This window comes from Taeniopygia guttata, chromosome 37 (assembly GCF_048771995.1).
Source record: "Taeniopygia guttata chromosome 37, bTaeGut7.mat, whole genome shotgun sequence".
NCBI classification, from domain to species: domain Eukaryota; kingdom Metazoa; phylum Chordata; class Aves; order Passeriformes; family Estrildidae; genus Taeniopygia; species Taeniopygia guttata.
Window position 1 is genome coordinate 344,845 of NC_133062.1, and position 17,999 is coordinate 362,843.

General features: G+C 63.2%; 1 protein-coding gene across 2 annotated transcripts; it reads left to right on the plus strand.

The window, feature by feature from the left end:
* The first annotated feature begins 179 nt into the window (after positions 1–179).
* Positions 180–16,908, plus strand: DNAAF3 (dynein axonemal assembly factor 3). 2 transcript variants are annotated; one of them, XM_072921563.1, is made up of 11 exons: positions 180–278; positions 360–472; positions 711–804; positions 2,465–2,649; positions 5,416–5,640; positions 7,603–7,716; positions 8,983–9,084; positions 10,894–11,104; positions 11,677–11,785; positions 14,288–14,362; positions 16,511–16,904. In XM_072921563.1, the coding sequence occupies exons 1-11, from the start codon at positions 200–202 to the stop codon at positions 16,695–16,697; spliced, it is 1,494 nt and encodes a 497-aa protein (XP_072777664.1). In that variant the 5' UTR covers positions 180–199; the 3' UTR covers positions 16,698–16,904. The 2 variants fall into 2 exon arrangements, with proteins under 2 accessions (XP_072777664.1, XP_072777665.1); XM_072921564.1 differs by lacking the exon at positions 14,288–14,362 and having other exon boundaries at positions 16,511–16,908.
* Positions 16,909–17,999: the final 1,091 nt, after the last annotated feature.

Genomic DNA, 17,999 nt, shown 5'->3' on the forward strand with positions numbered 1-17,999 from the left:
CTATGGTGATTGTGGGCGTGGCCGCGTCGTTGTTACCGCGGCAACCGCGTCCTTGTGGGCGGGACTTCCCCGCGCGCTCCCGCCTCTGATTGGTCAGGCGCTGTTCCCGCGGGCGCTCTCGCTGCTCATTGGTCAGCGCGGCGCTGAGCGGCTCCGCTGATTGGTCAGCGGCCGTTACCGGGCCCGGTGCGGCTCCGCCATGGCGGCGGCGCTGGAGGAGGCGGCGGGCACCGTGTGCTGGTGGGGTTTGTCCCCGGCGCTCGATCTCCGCCTCCACCGTGAGCCCCGCGCCCCCCGCGCCCCTCCCGCCGCCCTCCCGGTGCTCCCGGTAACCGCCGCTCCTCTCCCGGTTCCCGCAGTACCGGCGGAACCGGCGGCGGAGGCGTCGGTGCTGTTGGTGGGGGCGGCGGAGGGGCGGCACCTGCTGATGACGGCGGCGCGGGCCCGGCGGGGAGAGCCCCGCGACATCACCGTACGGACCGGCACCGGGAGGGACACCGGGAGGGACACCGGGAGGGACACCGGGCACCGGGAGGGGGGGACCGGGCACCGGGATCGGTATGGCGGGGCCGCAGAGCGCCGGGATGCCTGAAACTCCCACTCCGGTGCTGTCCCGGTGCTGTCCCGGTGCTGTCCGGTGCCGTCCCGGTGCTTTCCGGTGCTCTCCGGTGCCGTCCCGGTGCCAGCGGAGCTCTCCGGTGCTCCCGCAGCTGTTCGTGACCGAGCGGAGCCCGGAGCCGGTGGCGCGGCAGTTGCTGTTCCTGCTGCTGGCGCTGGAGGCACCGGAGCGGCCCCGGCCCGCAGGTACCGGCACACCGGATCCCGGTGACACCCCGGTGACCCCCCGGTGACCCCCCGGACTCCCGGTGACCCTCCCGGGGTCCCCTCTGCTGTCCCGGTGACCCCTCCGGTGACCCCCCGGTGTCCCGGTGACCCCCGGTAACCTCCGGTTTCCCCTCGGTGCCCCTTCCGGTGACCCCCCGGCTCCCGGTACCCTTCCCGGTGACTCCTCTGCTGTCCCGGTGACCCCTCCCGGGCTCCCGGTGCCCCTCCCGGTGTCCCTGATGTCCCGGTTTCCCCCCGGTAACCCCCGGTATCCCCCCGGTGCCCCTCCCGGTGTCCCGCTGTCCCTGAAGTCCCGTTAACCCCCGTTTCCACCCCGTTAGCCCCGTTTCCCCCGGTTTCCCCCGTTAACCCCGGTTCCCCCGTTAACCCCCGTTAACCCCCGGGTTTCCCCCGTTTTCCCCATTCCCCCCGGTTCCCCCCGTTAACCCCCCGGTGTCCCGATGTCCCTGATGCCCCGGTTTCCCCCCGTTAACCCCCGTTCCCCCATTAACCCCCCGTTAACCTCCCGTTAAGCCCCCGGTTTCCCCCATTTCCCCCATTTCCCCCGGTTCCCCCGGTTCTCCGGTTCCCCCTGTTCCCCCCGTTAACCCCCCGGTTGTCCAGTAACCCCCGTTAACCCCCGGTTCCCCCGTTAACCCTCCGGTTCCCTCCCGGTGTCCCACTGTCCGTGATGTCCCGTTAACCCCCGATTTCCCCCGGTTTTCCCCGTTCCCCCCGGTTTTCCCTGTTAACCCCCGGTTCTCCCCGTTAACCCCCGTTAACCCCCCGGTTTACCCGGTTTCCCTTTTCCCCCGGTTTCCCCCGGTTTCCCCCGTTTACCCCCCGGTTTTCCCCCATTCCCCCGTTCCCCCCATTCCCCCGTTAACCCCCATTAACCCCGGTTCCCCCCGTTTCCCCGTTACCCCCGTTACCCCCGTTAACCCCCGTTATCCCCCGTTAACCCCCGGTTTCCCCGATTTTCCCCATTTCCCGGTTCCCCCCGGTTCCCCGGTGTCCCGGTTTCCCCCCGTTTCCCCCGGTAACCCCCGGTTCCGCCCATTAACTCCCCGGTGTCCCGGTTCCCCCCGTTAACCCCCGTTCCCCCCGTTCCCGCGTTAACCCCCTGGTTCTCCGGTAACCCCCATTAACCCTCGTTAACCCCCCGGTGTCCCGGTGTCCCGGTTCCCCCCGTTAACCCCGTTCCCCCCATTCCCTCCGTCCCCCCGTTAACCCCCGTTAACCCCCGTTAACCCCCCGGTGTCCCGGTGTCCCGGTGCCCCCGTTAATCCCCGGTTCCCTCCCGGTGTCCCGCTGACCCTGATGTCCCGTTAACCCCCGGTTTCCCCCGGTTTTCCCCGTTCCCCCCGGTTCTCCGGTTCCCCCCGTTAACCCCCGTTCCCCGTGTTCCCCCCGTTAAACCCCGTTTTCCCCCGGTTCTCCGTTAGCCCCGGTTTCCCCCGGTGTCCCGATGTCCCTGATACCCCGGTACGCCCCTGTTAACCCCCGTTAACCCCCATTAACCCCCTTCCCCCGGTTCCCCCGGTTCCCCCGGTTTCCCCATTCCCCCCGGTTCTCCGTTAACCCCCGTTAACTCCCGGTGTCCCGTTAACCCCCGGTCCCCGCCGGTGTCCGGTATCAGCCCGCGCGGCGGCGCTGTTGGAGCTGTTCGGTTCGGGGTCGCTGCGCTCGGGAACGGCGGCGCTGCTCTCCGGTACCGCCGCGCGGCTCCGCCGCTGGGTCCGCCTCGAGCGGCACCGGGACCCGCCCCGGGACCGGGAACGGGAACGGGACTGGGACGGACCCGCCGATCTCCGCCTCATGAAGGTCAGAACCGGGCACCGGGAACACCGGGAGCGGGCGGGGAGGGGCGCCGGGAACACCGGGAATGACCGGGACTGACCGGGACCGGGGATCCGGGACCGACCGGGACTGACCGGGGAGGGTCACCGGGGAGGGTCACCGGGACTGACCGGGATTAACCGGGACTGGGACACCGGGACTGACCGGGACCCCCCAGGACTGACTGGGGAGGGACACCGGGAACACCGGGACCGACCGGGGAGGGACACCGGGACTGACTGGGAAGGAACACCGGGACCGACCGGGACCGACCGGGACCGACCGGGACTGACTGGGGAGGGACACCGGGACCGACCGGGACCGACCGGGACCGACCGGGACTGACTGGGGAGGGACACCGGGAACACCGGGACCGACCGGGGCAGCGGGGCAGGACAACGGGACCGACCGGGACTGGCTGGGACTGACCGGGGAGGGACACCGGGACCGACCGGGGACACCGGGACCGGGCGGGGCGGGACCGGGTGGGGCAGGACACCGGGACTGACCGGGACCGACCGGGACCGGGGATCCGGGACTGACCGGGACTAACCGGGGAGGGACACCGGGAACACCGGGACTGACCAGGGCGGAACACCGGGACTGACTGGGGAGGAACACCGGGACCTACCGGGAACACCGGGACTGACCGGGACTGACCGGGACCGACCAGGGCGGGACACCGGGACCGGGCGGGGAGGGACACCAGGACTGACCGGGAACACCGGGACTAACCGGGGAGGGACCCCGGGACTGACCGGGACTTACCGGGACTGACTGTGGAGGGACACCGGGGAGGGACACTGGAACCGACCGGGGAGGGGCACCGGGACTGACCGGGAACACCGGGACCAATCGGGACTGACCGGGACTGACCGGTACCGGGTCATCGGTACCAGGGGATACCGGGAGAGCGGGGCTGGCCGGTACCGGGTCCCGGTGCTGTCCGGTACCGGTTCTGAGGGTCCCGGTTCTGTCCGGTACCGGCTCCGGTGCTGTCCGGTGCCGGCTCTCGGGGTCCCGGTGCTGTCGGTACCGTGTCCCGGTGCTGTCCGGTACCGGTACCGGTTCCGGTTCTGCCCGGTACCGGCTCCCGGTTCTGTCCGGTACCGGTACCGGTTCCCGGTGCTGTCCGGTACCGGTACCGTGTCCCGGTTCTGCCCGGTACCGGCTCCCGGTTCTTTCCGGTTCCGGCTCCCGGTGCTGTCCGGTACCGGTACCGAGTCCCGGTGCTGTCGGTACCGGTTCCGGTGCTGCCCGGTACCGGCTCTGAAGGTCCCGGTGCTGTCCGGTACCGGTACCGGCTCCAGGTTCTGTCCGGTACCGGGTCCGGTTCTTTCCGGTACCGGAAGTCAGAGTCCCGGTGCTGTCCGGTACCGGTACCGGTTCCGGTTCTGTCCGGTACCGGCTCCCGGTGCTGTCCGGTACCGGTTCCGGTTCTTTCCGGTACCGGCCGCCCCTCCCGCAGTGCCGGTACGGGACTCAGAGTGCCGGTTCTGTCCGGTACCGGTACCGGTTCCGGTGCTGCCCGGTACCGGGTCCCGGTGCTGTCGGTACCGGAACTCAGAGTCCCGGTACCGGAAGCCGAGTCCCGGTTCTGCCCGGTACCGGCCGCCCCTCCCGCAGTGCCGGGACCGGAACTCAGAGTCCCGGTGCTGTCCGGTACCGGTTCCCGGTTCTGCCCGGTACCGGTACCGGCTCCCGGTTCTGTCCGGTACCGGAAGCCAAGTCCCGGTTCTGTCCGGTACCGGCTCTGAGGGTCCCGGTGCTGTCCGGTACCGGAAATCAGAGTCCCGGTGCTGCCCGGTACCGGAACTCACGGCCCCAGTGCTGCCCGGTACCGGTTCCCGGTGCTGTCGGTACCGGTTCCGGTTCTGCCCGGTACCGGCTCTGAGGGTCCCGGTGCTGTCCGGTACCGGTAGCGGCTCCCGGTGCTGCCCGGTACCGGTTCCGGTTCTGCCCGGTACCGGCTCCCGGTGCTGTCCGGTACCAGATCTCGGGGTCCCGGTGCTGTCCGGTACCGGAACTCACGGCCCCGGTTCTTTCCGGTACCGGTTCCGGTTCTGTCCGGTACCGGCCGCCCCTCCCGCAGTGCCGGGACCGGCTCTCAGTGTCCCGGTTCTGTCCGATACCGGTTCCGGTTCTGCCCGGTACCGGCTCTGGGGGTCCCGGTGCTGTCCGGTACCGGTACCGGTGCTGCTCGGTACCGGAACTCAGAGTTCCGGTGCTGTCCGGTACCGGTTCCGGTGCTGCCCGGTACCGGTACCGGCTCCCGGTTCTGTCCGGTACCGGAACTCAGACTCCCGGTTCTGCCCGGTACCGGTCCCGGTTCTGCCCGGTACCGGAAGCCGAGTCCCGGTTCTGCCCGGTACCGAATCCCGGTGCTGTCTGGTCCCGGTCCCGGTCCCGGTTCTGTCCGGTACCGGTTCCGGTGCTGTCCGGTACCGGCTCTCAGGGTCCCGGTTCTTTCCGGTACCGGAACTCAGAGTCCCGGTTCTGCCCGGTACCGGCTCCCGGTGCTGTCCGGTACCAGAACTCACAGTCCCGGTGCTGCCCGGTACCGGTACCGGTTCCCGGTTCTGCCCGGTACCGGAACTCACAGTCCCGGTTCTGTCCGGTACCGAATCCCGGTTCTGTCCGGTACCGGAACTCAGAGTCCCAGTTCTATCCGGTACCGGTACCGGAAGCCGAGTCCCGGTTCTTTCCGGTACCGGTTCCGGTTCTGTCCGGTACCGGCCGCCCCTCCCGCAGTGCCGGGACCGGGACGCGCTGGAGGCGGTGCTGCGGCGTTGGGAACGGGCGCTGCCGGTGCCGGGAGCCGAACCGGGCCCGGGGCCGGTACCGGAGGCCGAACCGGGCCCGGTACCGGGACCCCCGGGGTGGGACCGGAGGCTGCGGCGGCGGTTCGGGGCCCGGTTCGAGGCCCGCGCGGCGGTGGCGGATTGGGAACTGCAGATGGCGCTGCGGCCCCGCGGGGTAACGGCGGCACCGGGAATAACGGGGGAATAACGGATAACGGGATAACGGGGGGGGGAACGGGAATAACGGGATAACGGGGGGGATAACGGGATAACGGGAATAACGGGGGATAACGGGATAACGGGGAAATAACGGGGAAATAACGGGGGAAATAACGGGGAAATAATGGAGAAATAACGGGAATAACGGGAATAACGGGGGAAAAACGAGAATAACGGGAATAACGGGGGGATATAACGGGAATAACGGGGGGGGAACGGGATAACGGGATAACGGGATAACGGGGAAATAACGGGGAAATAATGGAGAAATAACGGGAATAACGGGAATAACGGGGGGGGATAACAGGAATAACGGGGGGATAACGGGGATAACGGGGGAATAACGGGGGGATAACGGGGGGATAACGGGGGGGGAACGGGGGGAAAACGGGGAGGGGATAACGGGGGATAACGGGATAACCGGGATAACGGGGACGGGGCGGGGACAGCGGGGACAGGGAGGGGACACCGGCGGGATACCGGGGGGATAACGGGATAACGGGATAACGGGGGAATAACGGGGACGGGAGGGAACACCGGGGACGGGGAGGGGACACCGGGGGAATGACGGGATACCGAGGGAACACCGGGGGGATAATGGAGACAGGGAGGGGACACCGGGGGGATAACGGGGGAGGATAACGGGGGGATACCGGGGACGGCCGGGGGTAACCGGGATAACGGGGGGACACTCTGGGATAACGGGATAACGGGGATACCGGGGAGGGACACCGGGTACACCGGGGATAACGGAGATAACGGGATAACGGATAATGGATAACGGGGACAGGGAGGGGACACCGGGACACTGGGGGGATAACGGGGATAACGGGAATACCGGGAGGACAGTCTGGATAACGGAGGGACACCGGGATAACCGGGATAACGGGATACCGGGGGGACAGCGGGGAGATAATGGGGACACCGGGGACACACCGGGGGAATAACGGGGACAGGGAAAGGAACACCGGAGGGACAGCCGGGATAACGGGGGCAAGGGAGGGAACACCGGGGGGATAACGGGGATAACGGGGGCACTGGGGGGATAACGGGGGGATAACGGGGACGGGGAGGGAACACCGGGGGGACACCGGGGATAACGGGGATAACGGGAGAACGGGATAACGGGGATACCGGGGACGGGGCCGGGACAGGGAGGAGACACCGGAGGGGCACCGGGGATAACGGGGGGATAACGGGGACACACCGGGGGGATAACGGGGACAGGGGAGGGAACACCGGGGGAACACCGGGGACAGGGAGGGGACACCGAAAGGACAGCCGGGATAACGGGGATACCGGGGGGGCACTGGGGGGATAACGGGGGCACAGCCGGGACGGGGCGGGGACACCGGGGGGATAACGGGGACAGGGGAAGGAACACCGGGGGGATAACGGGGGGATAACGGGATAATGGGACACCGGGGGAACACCGGGGAGGGGCCAGTGGGGATGGGGAGGGACACCGGGGGAATAACGGGGATAACGGGGAGGGACACCGGGGAGGGAACACCGGGGGGATAACGGGGACACCGGGGACAGCCGGGGGTAACCGGGATAACGGGGGGACACCCTGGGATAACGGCGGGACAGCCGGGATAACGGGAATAACGGGGACAAGGAGGGGACACCGGGAGGATAACGGGGACGGGGTGGGGAAAACGGGGGGACACCGGGGAGGGAACACCGGGAGGATACCGGACGGACACCGGGGACAGGGTGGGGACAGCGGGGACGGGGAGGGGACACCGGCGGGATAACGGGGACACCGGGGGAACACCGGGAACGGGGCGGGACCAGCGGGGATGTCCCGGTAAATCCCGGAGGGGACCGGGGGGCCGCCGCCGCCTCTCCCGGTGTCCCCACGGCCCCCCCGTTATCCCCCCGGTGTCTCCGGTAACCCCCCGGTGTCCCCAAGGCCGCGTCGGTGTCACCGGAGGAGTTCCGCCTCTGGCGGGAAACCGGAACCGCCTTCGGGGGGGGCGGAGCGACCCCGAACCCGACGGTGCTGAGCGACCCCCGGCCCCGCGCCGTGAGTGCACCGGAGATAACGGGAGTACCGGGGATAACGGGGGGAAAAACGGGGATAACGGGAATAACGGGAATAACGGGAATAACGGGGAAAAAACGGGGAAAATAACGGGGAAATAACGGGGAAAAAACGGGAATAACGGGAATACCGGGAATAACGGGAATAATGGGGAAATAACGGGGAATAACGGGGGGAAAACCGGGGGGGGGGATAACGGGGGGATAACGGGGAAATAACGGGGGATAACGGGGAAAAAACGGGGAAAAAACGGGGAAAAAACGGGGAAAAAACGGGGAAATAACGGGGAAATAACGGGGAAATAACGGGGGAATAACGGGAATAACGGGGGGAAATAACGGGGAAAAAACGGGGAAATAACGGGGAAAAAACGGGAATAACGGGGGGGAATAACGGGGGGATAACGGGGGGATAACGGGGGGATATAACGGGGAAAAAACGGGAATAACGGGGAAAACGGGAATAAGGGGGGGGGATAACGGGAATAACGGGAATAACGAGAGATAACGGGAATAACGGGGAAATAACGGGGAAATAACGGGGAGACAACGGGGGGATAACGGGGGAATAACGGGGGAATAACGGGGGAATAACGGGGGGGGACGGGAATAACGGGAATAACGAGAGATAACGGGGAATAATGGGGGGGGATAACGGGAATAACGGGGGAAATAACGGGGGGATAACGAGGGGATAACGGGGAAATAACGGGGAAAACGGGAATAACGGGAATAACGGGAATAACGGGAATAACGGGAGATAACGGGAATAACGGGAGATAACGGGAATAACGGGGGATAACGGGGGGATAACGGGGGTCACCGGGGGTCACCAGGGGTTTACCGGGCGTCACCGGAGGTCACCGGGGAACACCAAGGGGGCACCGGGGGTTACCGGGGGTTACCGGGAGACACCGGGTGTCACCGGAGGATACCGGGGCTGACCGGGGTGGTCATGGGGGGACACCGGGGGGGTCACCGAAGGTCACCGGGGGTCACCGGGGGGGTCACCGGAGGATACAGCGAGTTACCGGAGGTCACCGTGGGGGTAATGGGAGGACACTGGAGGTCACTGGGGGATACCGGGGGTCACCGGAGGTCACCGGGGGTTACCGGAGGATACCGGGGGGGTCACCGGAGGTCACCGGGGGGTCATGGGGGGACACCAGGGAATACCGGAGGGTCACCGGGGGTTCACCGGGGGGGTCACCGGGGTGTCACCGGGGGTCACCGGCCGCCGTTCCCCCAGGACGGGCACTCGGTGTCCCCCCCCGCCTATTGGGGGGACATCGCCACCGGACCGTTCATCGCCTTCGGCCTCGGCGGCGGCGGGAACCGGGACCGACCGCAGGTGGGGGAGGGGCGGGGGGAACGATTTGGGGTTTTTTTGGGGGTTTTTTTGGGGTTTTTTGGTTTTTTGGGGGTTATTTGGGGTTATTTGGGGGTTTTTTTTTGGTTTTTTGGGTTTTTTGGGGGTTATTTTGGGGTTTTTTTGGGGTTTTTTTGGGGTTATTTGGGGTTTTTTGGGTTTTTTTGGGGTTTTTTTGGGGTTTTTTTTGGGTTATTTTGGGGTTATTTGGGGGTTATTTGGGGTTATTTGGGGTTATTTGGGGGGTTATTTGGGGTTATTTTGGGGTTATTTGGGGTTATTTTGGGTCTATTTTGGGTTTTTTTGGGGGTTATTTGGGGTTATTGGGGGGTTATTTTGGGGTTATTTGGGGATATTTGGGGTTATTTGGGGTTTTTTTGGGGTTTTTTGGGGTTTTTTTTGGGTTATTTGGGGTTTTTTGGGGTTTTTTGGGGTTATTTTGGGGTTATTTGGGGTTATTTGGGGTTATTTTGGGTTATTTTGGGGTTATTTGGGGTTATTTGGGGTTATTTGGGGTTATTTGGGGTTATTTGGGGTTTTTTTGGGGTTTATTTAGGGTTTTTTGGGGGTTATTTGGGGTTATTTGGGGTTATTTGGGAGTTTTTTGGGGTTTTTTGGGGGTTATTTGGGTTTTTTTTTGGGGTTATTTGGGGATATTTGGGGTTATTTGGGGGTTATTTGGGGGTTATTTTGGGGTTATTTGGGGTTATTTGGGGTTATTTGGGGTTTTTTGGGGGTTATTTTGGGGTTTTTTGGGGGTTATTTGGGGTTATTTGGGGTTATTTGGAGTTATTTTGGGGTTTTTTGGGGTATTTGGGGTTTTTTTTGGGGGGATTTTATTTTGGGGGGGGTCTCTCACGGGGGTGTTATTTTGGGGGTTATTTTGGGGTTATTTGGGGTTACTTTGGGGTTATTTTCGGGCTTATTTGGGGGAGTTTTTTTGGGTTTTTTTGGGGGGGGGTCTCATTTGGGGGGGTTATTTGGGGTTTATTTGGGGGGGGTCTCTCATTGGGTGTTATTTGGGGTTTTTTTGGGGGGGGTTTATTTTGGGGGGGGTCTAATTCGGGGGGTTATTTTGGGGGTTTATTTGGGGGTTTATTTGGGGTTATTTTGGGGGGGTCTCATTTGGGGGGTTTATTTTGGGGGCTTATTTTGGGGGGGTTATTTGGGGGTTATTTGGGGGTTATTTGGGGGTTTTTTGGGGGGCTTATTTTGGGGAGGGGTCTCTCACGGGGGTGTTATTTTGGGGGGTTTTTTTGGGGTTATTTGGGGGTTATTTGGGGGTTATTTGGGGGAGTTTTTTTGGGAGGGGTTTTTTTGGGGGGGGTCTCATTTGGGGGGGTTATTTGGGGGTTATTTTGGGGAGGTTTTATTTGGGTTTTTTTTTTGGGGGGGGTCTCATTTTGGGGGTGTTATTTGGGGGGTTATTTGGGGGGTTTTTTTGGGGGGGGTCTCATTTGGGGGGTTATTTTGGGGTTATTTGGGGGTTATTTGGGGTTATTTGGGGTTTTTTTGGGGGTTATTTGGGGGAGTTTTTTTGGGGGGGGTTTTTGGGGGGGTCTCATTTTTGGGGGTTATTTGGGGTTATTTTGGGGTTATTTTGGGGTTATTTTGGTGTTATTTGGGGTTATTTTGGGGTTATTTTGGGTTTATTTTGGCGGGTTTTTTTGGGGGGGTTTATTTTGGGGGGGGGTCTCATTGGGGGGGTTATTTTGGGGGTTATTTTGGGGTTTTTTTTTTGGGGGTTTATTTTGGGGGGGGTCTCTCAGGGACCCCTCCCCACCCCCCCAGAGCGCCACCGAACTGTCCCTGGCCGCGGTCACGGAGCTGCTGCGGGAGCTGCTCACGGGGGGGGACCCCCCCCAAAATGGGGACCCCCCCCAAAATGGGGACCCCCCCCAAAATGGGGACCCCCAAAATGGGGAGCGGGACCCCCAAAATGGGGACCGGGACCCCCAAAATGGGGACCGGGACCCCCCCGGTGAGGATTCCGACCCACTGGGTGAGTGACCCCCCAAAAACCCCCCCAGGACCCCCCAAATTTCCCCCAAATCTCCCCCAAATCCCCCCCAGGACCCCCCAGATCCCCCCCAGGACCCCCCAAATCCCCCCCAAATCCCCCCCAAATCTTCCCCAGACCCCCCAAATCCCCCCCAGGACCCCCCAAATCCCCCCCAAGACCCCCCAAATCCCCCCCAAATCCCCCCCAGGACCCCCCAAATCCCCCCCAGGACCCCCAGACCCCCCAAATCCCCCCCAAATCTCCCCTCAGACCCCCCAAATCCCCCCCAGGACCCCCCAGACCCCCCAAATCCCCCCCCAGACCCCCCAAATGTCCCCCAGGACCCCCCAAATCTCCCCCAGGACCCCCCAAATCCCCCCCAAATCCCCCCAAATCCCCCCCAGGACCCCCCAAATCTCCCCCAAACCCCCCAAATCTCCCCCAAATCCCCCCCAAATCTCCCCTCAGACCCCCCAAATCCCCCCCAAATCCCCCCCCGGACCCCCCAAATCTCCCCCAAACCCCCCAAATCCCCCCCAGGACCCCCCAGGACCCCCCAAATTCCCCCCCAGGGCCGTTGGCTCCGCTGCCGATCCGGATCCGTTTTCTGCCCCTCGGGGACCCCCCCGCGACCCCCGCCCGCCTCGGGGGGCGCTGCCAACTGCTGGTGCTGGGCTGGAGGTGGGCGGGGGGCCCAAGGGGGGGATTTTGGGGGTCTGGGGGAGGTTTAGGGGTCCTGGGGGGGATTTGGGGGGTCCCAAGGGGAATGGGGGGGTTTGGGAGAGATTTTGGGGGTCCCATGGGGGGGATTTGGGGGGCTGGGGGAGGTTTGGGGGAAGTTTGGGGGGGTTTGTGGGGAGATTTGGGGGGTCTGGGGGAGGTTTGGGGGGGTCTGGGGGTCCTGAGGGAGATTTTGGGGGGTCACGGGGGGTCTAGGGGGAGGTTTTTGGGGTCTGGGGGCTCTGGGAATGGTTTTGGAGGGTCTGGGGGTGTCTGGGGGAGGTTTTGGGGGGTCTGGGAAAGGTTTTGGGGGAGGTTTTGGGGGTCCCGGGGAAGGATTTGGGGGGTCTGGGAGAGGTTTTTGGGGGAAGTTTTGGGGGTGTTTGGGGGAGGTTTTGGGGGTCCTGGGGTGGTCTGGGGAACGTTTGGGGGGTCTGGGGGAGGTTTTGGAGGGGGTTGGGGGGTTTTGGGGGAGGTTTTTGGGGGGTTTTGGGGGAGGATTTGGGGGATTTGGGGGGGTTTGGGGGTGTCTGGGGAGGTTTAGGGGGATCCGGGGGGGCTTGGGGGGGTTTGGGGGGGCTTGGGGCAGATTTTGGGGGGATTTGGGGCAGGTTTTGGGGGGTTTGGGGGTGTCTGGGGGAGGTTTTTGGGGGGTTTGGGGGGGATTTGGGGGGTCCTGGGGGGGAGATTTGGGGGGTCTGGGGGGGATTTTGGGGTCTGGGGGGGATTTGGGGGTCTGGGGGGGGATTTGGGGAAGGTTTTGGGGAATTTGGGGGAGGATTTGGGGGGTTTGGGGGGAGATTTGGGGGGTTTGGGGGGGATTTTGGGGGAGGCTGGGGGGAGGTTTGGGGGTCCCGGGGGGTGATTTGGGGGGTCTGGGAGGAGATTTGGGGGGTCTTTGGGGGGCTGGGGGGGTTTGGGGGGGGATTTGGGGGGTCTGGGGGAGGTTTTGGGGGATCTGGGAGGGTTTGGGGAAGGTTTTGGGGGTCCTGGGGGGGGCTGGGGGAGGTTTGGGGGGGCTTGGGGCAGGTTTTGGGGGGTTTGGGGGAGATTTGGGGGGTTTGGGGGGTCTGGGGGAGGATTTGGGGGTCCCGGAGGTGTTTTGGGGGAGCTTTTGGGGGGTCTGGGGGGAGATTTGGGGGTCCCGGGGGAGGATTTGGGGGTCTGGGGGCGTCTGGGGGGGTCCCGAGGGACGATTTTGGGGTCCCGAAACAGCCTCGAATTGGGTCTGGGGTCTCATAGGTCGCTGCGGGGGGAGGTTTGGGGGTCCCGAATTGGGTCTGGGGTCTCGCTCTGAATTGGGTCTGGGGTCTCACAGGTGTAATTTGGGTCTGGGGTCTCACGGGGTCCCGAATTGGGTCTGGGGTCTCACTGTGAATTGGGTCTGGGGTCTCAGGTCCCTCCCCGCTCTCACTCTGAATTGGGTCTGGGGTCTCACAGGGGTCCCGAATTGGGTCTGGGGTCTCGCAGGTCCCTCCCCGCTCTCACTCTGAATTGGGTCTGGGGTCTCACTCTGAATTGGGTCTGGGGTCTCACAGGTGTAATTTGGGTCTGGGGTCTCACAGGTCCCTCCCCGCTCTCACTCCCGAATTGGGTATGGGGTCTCACAGGGGTCCCGAATTGGGTCTGGGGTCTCACGGGAAGGTTTGGGGGTCCCGAATTGGGTCTGGGGTCTCACTCTGAATTAGGTCTGGGGTCTCACCCTGAATTGGGTCTGGGGTCTCAGGTCCCTCCCCGCTCTCACTCTGAATTGGGTCTGGGGTCTCACAGGGGGGGTTTGGGGGTCCCGAATTGGGTCTGGGGTCTCTCTCTGAATTGGGTCTGGGGTCTCAGGTCCCTCCCCGCTCTCACTCTGAATTGGGTCTGGGGTCTCACCGTGAATTGGGTCTGGGGTCTCAGGTCCCTCCCCGCTCTCACTCTGAATTGGGTCTGGGGTCTCACTCTGAATTGGGTCTGGGGTCTCTCAGGTCCCTCCCCGCTCTCACTCCCGAATTGGGTCTGGGGTCTCACTCTGAATTGGGTCTGGGGTCTCACTGTGAATTGGGTCTGGGGTCTCAGGTCCCTCCCCGCTCTCACTCTGAATTGGGTCTGGGGTCTCACAGGGGGAGGTTTGAGGGTCCCGAATTGGGTCTGGGGTCTCACCGTGAATTTGGTCTGGGGTCGCAGGTCCCTCCCCGCTCTCACTCCCGAATTGGGTCTGGGGTCTCGCTCTGAATTGGGTCTGTGATCTCACTCTGAATTGGGTCTGGGGTCCCGAATTGGGTCTGGGGTCTCACCGTGAATTTGGTCTGGGGTCGCAGGTCCCTCCCCGCTCTCACTCCCGAATTGGGTCTGGGGTCTCGCTCTGAATTGGGTCTGGGGTCTCACTCTGAATTGGGTCTGGGGTCTCACTGTGAATTGGGTCTGGGGTCTCACTGTGAATTGGGTCTGGGGTCTCGCTCTGAATTGGGTCTGGGGTCTCAGGTCCCTCCCCGCTCTCACTCCCGCGCTCGCGGCTTTGGCGGCTCCGGGGGCGACGCTGTTGGTGGAGCTGCCGACGTGAGTAACGCCCCCAGACCCAAATTAGCGCCCCCAGACCCAAATTAACCCCATTAACGCCCCCAGACCCAAATTAACGCCCCCAGACCCAAATTAGCGCCCCCAGACCCAAATTAACGCCCCCAGACCCAAATTAACGCCCCCAGACCCAAATTAACCCCATTAACGCCCCCAGACCCAAATTACACCTGGAGACCCCAGACCCGAATTAACGCCCCCAGACCCAAATTAACGCCCCCAGACCCAAATTAACGCCCCCAGACCCAAATTAACCCCCCCAGACTCGAATTAACCCCGAGCGGCCCCCAGACCCAAATTAACGCCCCCAGACCCAAATTAACCCGAGCGCCCCCAGACCCAAATTAACCCCCCCAGACCCAAATTAACCGGGAGACCCCAGACCCAAATTAACGCCCCCAGACCCAAATTAACCCCCCAGACCCAAATTAACCCCCCCAGACCCAAATTAACCCGTACAGCCCCCAGACCCAAATTAACCCCCCCAGACCCAAATTAACGCCGAGAGTCTCCAGACCCAAATTAACCCCGAGAGACCCCAGACCCAAATTACACCTTAGAGACCCCAGACCCAAATTAACCCCGAGAGCCCCCAGACCCAAATTAACGCGCCCAGACCCAAATTAAACCTGGAGACCCCAGACCCAAATTAACGCCCCCAGACCCAAACTCCCCCCTGGACCCCCCTGCCGCACTCCCCGGTGACGCCCCCTCCCCAAATTACCCCTTGGAGCCCCTGCCGCACTCCCCGGTGACGCCCCCAGACCCAAATTACCCCGACCCAGCCCCCAGACTCATTAACGCCCCCAGACCCGAATTCCCTCGGCCGAGCCCCCTCCCCAAATTCCCCCGTTGGCTCCCCCATCCCAACTGACGCCCCCAGACCCAAATTAGCCCTTGGAACCCCCAGACCCGAATTCCCCCTTAGAGCCCCCTCCCCATTAACGCCCCCAGCCCCAAATTCCCCCTTGGAGCCCCCTCCCCATTAACGCCCCCTCCCCAAATTCCCCCTTGCAGCCCCCAGACCCGAATTCCCCGGTGACGCCCCCAGACCCAAATTACCCCCTTGGAGTCCCCAGACCCGAATTACCCCGGCCGAGCCCCCTCCTCATTAACGCCCCCAGACCCAAACTACCTCTTGGAGCCCCCAGACCCAAATTACCCCTTGGGAACCCCCAGACCCAAATTAACCCCGAGCAGCCCCCAGACCCATTAACGCCCCCAGACGTTAATGGGGGCGTTATTCCCCCGGTGTAATGGGTAAATTCCCCCGGTGACGCCCCCTCCCCAAATTACCCCTTGGAGCCCCCAGACCCGAATTCTCCCGTTGGCTCCCCCATCCCGCCTGACGCCCCCTCCCCAAATTCCCCGTTGCATTCCCCATCCCGACTGACGCCCCCAGACCCAAATTCCCCCGGCCGAGCCCCCTCTCCAAATCCCCCCGTTGGATCCCCCCTCCCGCCTGACGCCCCCTCCCCAGATTCCCCCTTGGAGCCCCCTCCCCTTTAACACCCCCAGACCGAAATTAACCCGGTCCAGCCCCCTCCCCATTAACGCCCCCAGACCCAAATTACCCCCTTGGAGCCCCTCCTCCCATTAAAGCCCCCAGACCCAAATTACCCCTTGGAACCCCCTGCCCGCACTCCCCGGTGACGCCCCCAGACCCGAATTACCTCTTGGAACCCCCAGACCCGAATTCCCCCTTGGGAACCCCCAGACCCAAATTAACACGGAGCAGACCCGAGCCCCATTATCGCCCCCAGACCCAAATTAACCCCGAGCGCCCCCAGACCCGAATTTCCCCGGCCCAGCCCCCTCCCCATTAACACCCCCTCCCCAAACTCCCTCTTGGAGCCCCCAGACCCAAATTATCCCTTGGAACCCCCAGACCCAAATTCCCCCTGCCGAGCCCCGTCCCCATTAACGCCCCCAGACCCGAATTTCCCCTTAGAACCTTATCCCCATTAACGCCCCCAGACCCAAATTCCCCCCTTAGAGCCCCTCCTCCCATTAACGCCCCCAGACCCGAATTCCCCCTTAGAACCTTATCCCCACTGACGCCCCCAGACCCAAACTCCCCCCTGGACCCCCCCTCCCCCACCCCGCTGACGCCCCCTCCCCAAATTGCAGGTTGGTTCCCTCCCTCCGCCCCGCCCAGCTGGGGGCGCTGCGGGCGCGCGCGGCGGCTCTGGCGGGGGCGGGGGGCTTCGAGCCCTGGGGGGGGCCCGGGGAGCCCCCGGCCCACCTGCGCTTCCGCAAGGGGCCGAGCGCGGAGACCCCAGACCCAAATTACCCCAGGGACCCCTCCTGCCCCTGAGACCCCTCCCCAAATTACCCCAATGAGCCCTGAGACCCCAGACCCAAATTAACCCAAATAGCCCTGAGACCCCTCCCCAAATTATCCCCCAAATCCTCTTCCTGTCCCCGAGACCCCTCCCCAAATTATCCCCAAATCCTCTTCCTGTTCCTGAGACCCCTCCCCAAATTGCCGCCCAAAATCAGACCCAAATCCCCCTCCCTGCCCTGAGACCCCTCCCCAAATTATCCCAAATAGCCCTGAGACCCCTCCCCAAATTACCTTAAATCCCTTCCCTGCCCTGAGACTCCTCCCTCCCCAAATTACCCTGCCAGTGCCTGAGACCCCTCCCCAAATTGTCCCACCTTAAACCCCCCAAAATTTGCCCCAGCCCTGAGACCCCCCTCAAATCCCCCCAAAATCCCCCCCCAAATCCCCCCAAAAATCCACCAAAATCCCTCCAAAAATCCCCAAAATTCGCCCAAAATGCCCCCAAACCCCCAAAACCCCGCAAAATCCCCCCAAACCCCCCCAAAAATTCCCCCAAAAATCCCCCCAAATCCCCCCAAAAATCCCCCCAAATCCCCCCAAACCCCCCCAAAATCCCCCCAAAATCCCCCCAAAATCCCCAAGCCCCCCCCTTAAGCCCCGCCCACCCCCGAGAGCCCCGCCCACCTCCTCGTTAGCCCCGCCCCCTGCCTTAGGCCCCGCCCCCTCCCATTCATAAATCGCCGCCGCGTTCCCACGGCCGCGTCCCGCAGGTACCGGGGGGGTCCCGATTTTGGGGGATTTTGGGGGTTTTGGGGGGTTTTGGGGGTTTTTGGGGGGTTTGGGGTTTTTGGGGGGTTTTGGGGGGTCCCGGGGTGCCCCAAAGTCCCGGGGAGGATTTGGGGAGGGGGTCCCAGGAGGTTTTGGGGTGATTTTGGGGGGATTTGGGGAGGGGGTCCCGGGGGGCTTTAGGGGTGATTTTTGGGGATTTTTGGGTTTTTTGGGGTGATTTAAGTTTTTTTGGGGTTTTTTTTGGGGGGGGTCTCGTTGTCCCGGGAGGTTTTGGGGATTTTGGGTTTTTTTGGGGTAATTTAAGGGATTTTTGGGGGGTTTGGGGTGGTTTTTGGGCACTTTGGGGTTTTTTGGGGGGGGGTCTCGGTGTCCCGGGAGTTTTTGGGGCGATTTTGGGGGCGATTTTTGGGTTTTTTGGGGTTTTTTTGGGGTAATTTAAGGGTTTTTTGGGTTTTTTGGGGGGGGGGTCCTCGGTGTCCCGGGAGTTTTTGGGGCGATTTTTGGGGGTTTTGGGGTAATTTAAGCGATTTTTGGGTTTCTTTG